This window comes from Ipomoea triloba, chromosome 1 (genome assembly GCF_003576645.1).
Source record: "Ipomoea triloba cultivar NCNSP0323 chromosome 1, ASM357664v1".
NCBI classification, from domain to species: domain Eukaryota; kingdom Viridiplantae; phylum Streptophyta; class Magnoliopsida; order Solanales; family Convolvulaceae; genus Ipomoea; species Ipomoea triloba.
In genome coordinates, this window is record NC_044916.1 from 32,183,308 (window position 1) to 32,192,155 (window position 8,848).

Consider the following 8,848-nt stretch of genomic DNA (forward strand, 5'->3'; position numbering starts at 1 on the left):
GGGGGGGGGAAAGGGGGGGGGGGGGGGGGGGGGGTTGTATCCTTTTACAAACCATTTGTGGGGAGTTATTTACAGGCAAAAATGAGAAATGAAACTTGCAAAATAGCGAGTAAATAAGTAATGGCCTGTTATGCAACAATACTATGAAACATTCTTTATTGAGATCGGACGATCAGTGGACAAGCTTGGAAAATTTTCAGCAATTTATTGTATGTGTAAGGGAATAGTAACAATTCGCATGCATGTTGTTGAAACTATAGTTGTCTCCTTTTATGTTCTTATTGGAGCTTTTCCCAATCTTCAAAGAAAATTTTCTCTTTTTAGCATTAGTGAAGATTCTGAGTTTTCAAAAAGAGATATTTGGTTTCATTTACTGTCCACACTATGTCTAATGTAGTTGTTACATCTTATTAATGAAGTGTTTCTGACTGCTCGATAGTTTATGAAGTTGTATAATGAGCGTAGGATGTGAGAACATGACCACCAAAAATAAGTGAAAACATCTAAGATGCAAAGGCAAAAAAGAAGCAAAGACAGAGTACAGTTATTTGTGTACTGTGTGGACAAAACTAAATACAAAGTGCATATACATGCTAAATGCATGTTAGATTTTGGTTAGCTCCATGTGAATTTCATAGCTCCAAATCTCCTTAGCCTTGAATTCTTCTTTTATTCACACCTGTATGGCTGTATGTGAGAATATATTGATTGCATCTACATGAAGTCTAGAAGTTTTGTGATTCTTAATCTTAAAAATACAATCAATAACTTTTGTAATAGTCATGCAAAATGTTTGTAGGTACTTTAAATTTTCAAAAACAGATACAGATTCTAGAGCTTGTTTAGTTTGGTTGGAGTTCCCTTTTTCTTCATTTCTTTACCAAGTCCAAGTAGCCAAGTACATATAATTTAATTCATGGGTAGTAGTCATAGTACTTATTTATGTTTTCTTATTTTCATGAAAGTAGCAAGTTTTATTATTTTCCATGTTAGAGTTTCATGACAATTTGCTTCAACTGTGACCAAGGAACTATAAGTGAGCTTATGCATTTTAGGTAGTTATATAGCAGCACAAAATTTCAGTTCATTATTTATCAAAGATCTTTTTGCACTCTTAATCCTTTTCTGCAATATCCTGTAGATTAATGGCCTATGTCTTATTGGGTTATGTCATGTCACCCATGATCTTGCTGTTACTGATCCTTTTGCAGGGCGAAGGGAATTAGAAGTGAAGGGCTGGATCTGTTTAGGGCATCACTCGGACTTGATAATAAACTTAAGCAATGTTTCTTTTTGAAGATAATAGTTTTGCAAATTGCTAAAACGTTGGTGTACTCATTTCGAAGTTGTCGTGTAAAATGATCTTTTTGGTTGCACTCTTCTCGCTAATAACAGAGAATGGATGGCTTGATGGTCTGTTTTCCCAAATTTCACCTTAAGCAAATAGGGAGAAGAGATGGATGGTCTTCTAAGATACCTAACTTACGGAACCGAAGAATTTGAGATTATCTCAGACCATTACACCAAAACTGTATATGCAGTGTAGACTTTTGCTCTTGTAATGCATTTATTGAATATATGCAATGCTGCACCCTTCAAAGGTTGCTTAGAAGTGTTTTGATTTTTGAAGTGCTCCTCTCATTTCTTTATCAAGTGCAGCTTCCTTAAATTCCTTTTCTGTTAAGCTTGGTTTGGTATGTTACCTCTACAAGTTATGATGCACATAAACTTTCAAGGGTGAGCGAGAAATTTAAAGAAACTCTATAACGTTTTTTTTCGTATTGTGTTTTCTTGTTTCTGTGTTACCTAGTTTGTAAGCATGAAAATAAATTGAAACTTGAAAAAGAATGGTTAAGAAAACCTTCCAACCTCAACATCCCTCTCTCTCAAATTTGCACAACTTTGGGGTCAACTCCAATGGTTTGGCAGTTGACTTTGTAATCACAAGGTTACAAGTTTCAACTCTTAACAGGACTAACTTATTGGCCTTTTTGGTTTGAGCCGGTCAGTTATGGACAACCCGAACTTAGGTTGGTTTACTTCCATGTGGTCCTTTACCAACAAAGGTCACAAGACGGGATTTATCCAGTACGGGTTTCTCTGATCATTCAAAAAAAAAACAAAAAAAAAACTGCACAACTTTAGCTCAGAAAGCAAATATAAATGGTTCGAGGTTAAAACCCTGCATGCCTTGATCATCCATAATCCCAGATGCCCAGATGAGGAAGAACAATTCATCTTATTGCTTAAATCACAAGTTTAATGAAATGAAATGTTTGCCATTCAGGGGTTTGTCCCCATATTGGCATACCTATTACAACCTTTGGCTTCCATAAGAGCTAGTATATATGTGTATATATGTCATCTATCTCTGTAATTTTTGGTACTAAAAAGAAGGAAAAAGAATGTGTTTTATTGGGGTTGGCAGAAGAACCTGCTGAGGATGGGTGAAAATTGTCCAACCACGCCTAGTCCTCCACGGTCATATCCAACCGAATGTATAAATATGAATCCTATCTCTTACATTCTTCTCTGCTGAGAAATCCCCTTGATCTCTCAATTCTTCTGAGATGCTGCAAATCTGCAATATATCCCTTTCTATAGCTGCTGTACATGGAACATATATGCTGTTTGACTGCATTTTAGTCTCAGAAGCCTATTCCTGAAAGAATTGGACTTCTACTTAGTATTTACATGACTTGTGTGATCTGGAACAGGTTCAGTTCCTAATTCCTCATCTTCTGCGCGGTGTGGCTTCACAGAACCATCCAGGTCCCCGTGATGCCTCTGCTCGTGGGCTGCTTCGACAGTCCAGGTTAGCACGAGAGCCACCATCACCACCGAGAGGAAAACCAGCGCCTTCCACACCAAATGTCCATTCCTCTTTAAAGGTGTGCAGTGGTTTTCAAGAATATCAGCAAATGCATCGTTCACTGTTTTACACTCGACTAGTCTCTCCATCCCGGGGTACACTTTCAGTATGTTCTGAATTGACGTTGCATAAGCCTGCATCGTGTCGAATTCCCTCGGGGTGATCATGATTCCCCCGTTGCAGTTTGGATCAGTACAAGTCACCACCTTCAGTAGCTTCAGGAAACAAGTGCAATTACAATATCAGCAGGTGAGCTCAAAATGGTCATTCTGATTTATGTAAAAAAATGATTTAGAATGCCTATTTTAGCTTCCCGAGCATAGACTATATAAAATATAAGCGTATAGTCTCACTATCAGTTTAAACTTTTAGCTAACACGGAACACATCCTTCAACTTCTATCATACCTGAGGAATGTCTTCTATGCGGATTGTATTTGATGCACATTTATCTGGCTGGTACAGATACTCGGGCGGTTCTGAGAAAGGCTGGCAGATTTGTGCAAAATTTCCATACGATCTCGATATGTTCTCGTTCACCTGAGCATTTCAAAGATTTGAAGAAATCGGGGTAAGCATACTTCTATGAATCCAAAACCATGAACTGTATGCAAATTTATCGGTTTTACAGCTTACCTGATCTACTAGTGTATGAATCCCCTTACTAACATCACCCAGGACTGATCTTGCAGACACTAGTTCATCACAAGGAAGAATTGATCCCAGGCTACTATTGTAAGGATCTTCTTGGAAATTCTCGAAAGCTGTGCATGTGTCTGATGCAAACCTGCAGGTAACAGAAGACATTATTAGCTGTTTTTCATGTTAAAAACCAATACATTTTGGAGATTAAGGTTGAAATACATGAAAAGGGATTAAGGATTGGACATACTTGTCTATGAAGAAGTAAATCCCAAAGAACAACCAGCACAGTACAGTAAGTATCCAACAAAGAACAATCAACCTGCCAACAGATCATTAAAACGTTTCAAGTTCACATTCGAATATCAACTGCCTGCCTTCAACGTTAACATGATTTGATCATACACTTACCAGCGAAGCGTTCTTCTGAACTTGAGAATCCCGAACACTGCAATGAAATAAATTTTATCTGAGTTGAGTATTTTCTATTTTGATAGATAAAACGAACACAAGTGCTCTGATTAAAGCAGCCAGCACATATACCTGACAGACAGATGGCTGCAACCAAATTAACTGAAATGATCGCAGTACTTATTATGTACACAATCCTTAAGCCCTTCTCTATTGCCCTCCTGTTTTTCCTCGCTTGCCTCTCGATATCAGCAGCCCGACTGTCCAGGCTCTTGGATGTGGAGGTCAGGAAACGCGTGGCATCAGGACCTTGATCCGTGGCTCCTAAATCTGCACTCATTTCTTTCATCGCCTGAGTTGTGTTGTATATGGTGTTTGATGCCCCATCTGCGGTGTCAATAATTATGTCAACAACTGTATCTGCTCTCGAATGGAACCTCGCGTTCCCTCCAAGGACTAGACCTGATGCAATCCTGAAATTGTTAAAAGGAACTTTCAATTCTCTATGCCTGAGATTGTTCGGTTTTCGTGGGGCAGAGATTCAGAACACATACACTGCTAGAACTGTGAAGAAAATTGCAGAGAGAAAAGGCCACAGATAACACTGCTTGTGACATGGGACTCTTTTCTTGAGCTTATTTCTCTCTCTTTTACAGCAAAATGTGGTTACAAGGAGAAATACTCCATAGAAGAAGCCACATAATAGCCACACTACTGCAATGGCATAGCCATATTTACCTGTAAACACAGTGGACTGCACAAAATGTTGCATTTTAGTACTTTGGAAACAAACAACAGAGGTTTGAATACTATATTATGTTTATATTCAAAACATGTTTTTTTTTGGTAGTGATGTTAACTTACACTCCAGTAGTGTTTGTTTCTAATGTCATAGCCTCCCCTGTATTTCTTGAAACTGTCCAAAGGGTCAATCCTCGCTGTGCCATCTGATTCTATGCCATTGTTTACTTCAAGCAATTGCCTATCTGCAGTTTTAAAAATTAATTATTTTTTTAAATAATGAATTAAAAATAAAAAATAAAAAATAAAAAACTAGGCAAAAACTCAATTGTAATTGATCTGGTCAGATTTGTCACAAGTATTACAATTTCTCTCATAAGGTCCTTAATATATATATTACATTTTTCTTTATAAGTATTATACTTTCCCTCTTAAGTAATAATCAATTTATCCGTGATTAATATTAAACTGTTCCTCACAAATATTACAATTTTTCTCATAAGTAACAATCAAACAAGTATCACATTTTTTTTTTCATAAATAACTTTTCAACTATTAAATATCACTATTTAATTTAAAAATATAACATTTTCCTTCAAAAATAATATTATATTTTCATCTAAACTCTTATATATAAGGGTTTTTCAGAACAAACTATAATCTTGGGGGACCCTTTTTGTCCTATTCCCACTAGCTGGGGGACTACTATTTACTGGATTAAAAAGAAATGAAATTTCAAATATTGAACATTTACAGAAATGGTTATTCAATTATTAAAAAAAAAAAGGTCAAACTCAAAAATATTTTGGATCAAACTTTAGTCGTTGTTATTGTTAGGAATATGTTGAAAAAATAAATGTATAAAAAATGATAATAGCAAAATTTTGGACACTTATACATTTTGTATCAGGTACAACTATATATGTGTAACGAATGTCTAACACATTCATTTATACATATATGATATTATCAAGCATATTATGTATACCTGATATAAATTAAAATAGGTGGGTGTGAATAGAAAGAAATTCTTATCTTAGTGTAATAAATATGAAATCATAAAGTTCAAAGTAGTGGGGGGAAATTGTGACCTGGTCCAAATTTGAATGCTTGTAAGTGAGGGACGACCAAAGTGATGAGATGAACGTATAAAATGAGCAAAAAGGAGGACATAGCCAGCCTCCTCGTACACGCCATAGTCGACCACATCTTCAATTCTGTCAAACAATCATTATCACAATAATTAATGATACACTCAATAAAAAAGTTCAGCCTCCCAACGCCTTTGGCTGCTTGATTTTTGGGTGTTTCGCAATTGAAGGTATCATTACATACAGTGATACAGCCCCCCTGTTGTATAATATGTGCATGGTGGATTCTGATGAATGTGAACGAGATTACAAAAGGAAAGAAAAAAAAAAGTGGAGAGAGAGAGAGATGAAGCTTTAATTTTGAAGAAAATGGGTGTGTACGCGTGCTTTGAATGCTTTTCAAAAGAAAGTTGGAAAAAAAAATTAAAGAGGAAACCCAAAAGATTGAACAATGGAGTTAATGATGTCCACAGAGAAAATCTCAAAAAATTCATCCATAGTATTGACTCTTTGTGTTTCAACGGATTAAAAAAGTATAGATGAACAGATACTCAGTACTATTATTCAAAGAAAAATCATTAATCAAAACTAAATATATATATGCATATTACATATATACACATACATTCGTATATTCATATATTTCACCGTACAGCTTAAATTAAGATCAACATGAATTTTTCGGAGAAAAACTTTAAAAAAAAAAAACATTTATATTTTATATTATATTAAGCTCAACATCTCCATTCAGGGAGACTTTCAGTGGAGCTGAGTCTCATTTACAGGCGCTATGGTGCCATTAGGGTTAGCGAGGAAGATGGGGGAGAATTGAAGAAGATGAAAGGTGATATATATATATATATATGATCGATAAAGATGGAGAAAAACATACCAGGCCAGATTAATGGATCACTGTACTGTTTGTTGTTCAAATTGTTGCAACAGAAAGGATATGATGATGATGAGTGAAACCTTAATTAGCTTGTTTACATCTGCGTGTATGTATAGGTCGCCTTCTCTGATCTGAAGCCTCAACAAAATCGTGGCAAACTACTATACGTACAGGATATGTATCTATCAACCCCGCACCAGAAGATCGAAGATATATATATGTATATATATATAGAGAGAGAGTGCAGGCTGTCTAAGAATCGGAAGAAAGGTAATAGGGGAGTAATATTCAAACTCCTGACATGGAAAACTACGAAGCCACATAATGAAGTTAACATATATAGGGACATATATCTAGAATGTCTTAGACTTCATAGATATTATATTATTATATATATTGTATGTATGTATAGTTTTCTGTTGTATGAATAGGGCGGCGGGGTTCTATCAACCTTCCTTCAGCATTTTTTCAAAGTCAACCGCTTCAAATACAATATAAATTATTAATTGGCAGGGAAAAACAAATCAATTTGAGCTCTTAGCTATTATTACTGTTTTTTTTTTAAATCTTATTATTATTTGTTAGGTTTAATTGATTTGTTTAAATGCTAGTAACTCTATTACAATGTATATATTTATCTATACTTTCTCAACCTATTGAGAGTTAACAAGGCCTCCACTGAGAGACGATCTCATGACCTCCTATAATACAGGGGAGCCACTACATGTCATTTTTAAATTAATGTGATTAAAATACAATTAAAAACATCAATTTATATTTAAAAAAAAAATCAATTTATAAAATGATTTATTTTAATCGAGACTTGATTAAATTAATCACATCTTACAATATGTTGGTACGAATATAAAATTTTAAAAAATATGTTTCTTAGCGACTAATTCACCTTTAAAGTTTAATCTCACCCAAATTAAAAGAACCCTCATTATCCCCCATTGCTGCTACATAAATAATTCTTGTGTATCCAAACTAATCATTCCTTTTCCTTTTCAATGGCTAGCTCTTTTGTTTAATATTTTATTTAATTTTTTAATTACAAAATCACCAAAAAGGCCGGGGTGGCTAATTAATTAGTTGTGCGAAATTCGCACGTCAAATTCTAACAAAATCTTTTAGCATTCATGCATTATCTAGTCAAAAAGGGTAGGTCTTACTTTCTAGGATTATACATATAATTTAAAATATTTGAAGTAATATCACATTTAGAATTGAGGATTGGCGAAATACTTACAAAGTGAGTATAATTTAGAATCTCTATTTGAGTTTTGATGATTACAAAAAGTTCAAGGATTAAATATGTTTAAATTGATATTTAATGACTAATTAAAAATGATTGAAAATATATAGGGATAATATAAATGAAAATAAGTCTCGTAAAAAAAATTGATTAATCTTATCCGTTCATATGAAATGACTAATGATTATAAATGTAAAAGAAATACAGTGACACCCGTAATTATATTATTACGTTACACATTTGGAATCGTTTAATAGTGCATTTAAAACATATAATAGTCCACTTAACTGTGTGTACGTACTATTAATTGCTTGCAAATACACAATTAAATAGTTTCTATTGCATCGTAATAATTACGAAAATATTATCATATTCTTTTTATTTTCTAGTCGTTTATCAACTCAAATTAATTGATGAGATTAACGTCCAATTTTTACAAGGGTTTTGTTCTATCCTTCCTCTATATATGTTCACACCCGCTTAGAGCCGTATACTAATTATTTGAATTCATTCAGACAGAATTGGGTTAAAATAATCTCATAGATGTTTTAAAGAAATTTAAAAAAAAATAAAAATATCATTATATATTCTGACATGTGTTTGTATATATGAAGACCGTCAACCACGCGCGGAACCCCCAGTCAAAAATATACAAACAACTGTTTCATCATGCCATGGAGACTTTTACTATATTTTATTATTTTTGTAGTTTCTTACACTATTTCGCATCTCCATTTTTTCCCCTTTTTTTTTAATATTTATTTAACTACCGAATGATAATGAGAATGAAATATTTGGTAATGAGAATGTGTTTAAGTAAAAAATGTCTTTTTTCAAGTAGTAAGAAGGAATTGATTTTAAAATAAATAAAATATAAATATAAATATAAATATATGTAATACAAATATATACACATACATTTTGGGTGGTGGGGGGGGGGGGGGG

At 33.9% G+C, this 8,848-nt stretch overlaps 1 protein-coding gene across 1 annotated transcript; it reads right to left on the reverse strand.

Moving 5' to 3' along the window:
* Positions 1–2,220: 2,220 nt before the first annotated feature.
* LOC116014932 lies at positions 2,221–6,975 on the reverse strand. The gene is made up of 10 exons (XM_031254902.1): positions 6,649–6,975; positions 5,757–5,882; positions 4,789–4,910; positions 4,479–4,678; positions 4,057–4,397; positions 3,925–3,961; positions 3,764–3,835; positions 3,508–3,658; positions 3,280–3,411; positions 2,221–3,087 (listed from the first exon to the last, which is right to left on the reverse strand). The coding sequence occupies exons 2-10, from the start codon at positions 5,872–5,874 to the stop codon at positions 2,680–2,682; spliced, it is 1,581 nt and encodes a 526-aa protein (XP_031110762.1). The 5' UTR covers positions 5,875–5,882; positions 6,649–6,975; the 3' UTR covers positions 2,221–2,679.
* Between the last annotated feature and the right edge of the window lie 1,873 nt (positions 6,976–8,848).

What these genes read in the sequence shown, in the direction of transcription:
- LOC116014932 (XM_031254902.1), bottom strand. Translation starts at nt 5,874, where the DNA reads ATGTGGTCGACTATGGCGTGTACGAGGAGGCTGGCTATGTCCTCCTTT. An exon ending in AGCATTCAAATTTGGACCAG is followed by an intron (nt 4,911 to 5,756) that starts GTCACAATTTCC and finishes TTAAAACTGCAG; the next exon opens with ATAGGCAATTGCTTGAAGTA. An exon ending in TTCTTCACAGTTCTAGCAGT is followed by an intron (nt 4,398 to 4,478) that starts GTATGTGTTCTG and finishes TAACAATTTCAG; the next exon opens with GATTGCATCAGGTCTAGTCC.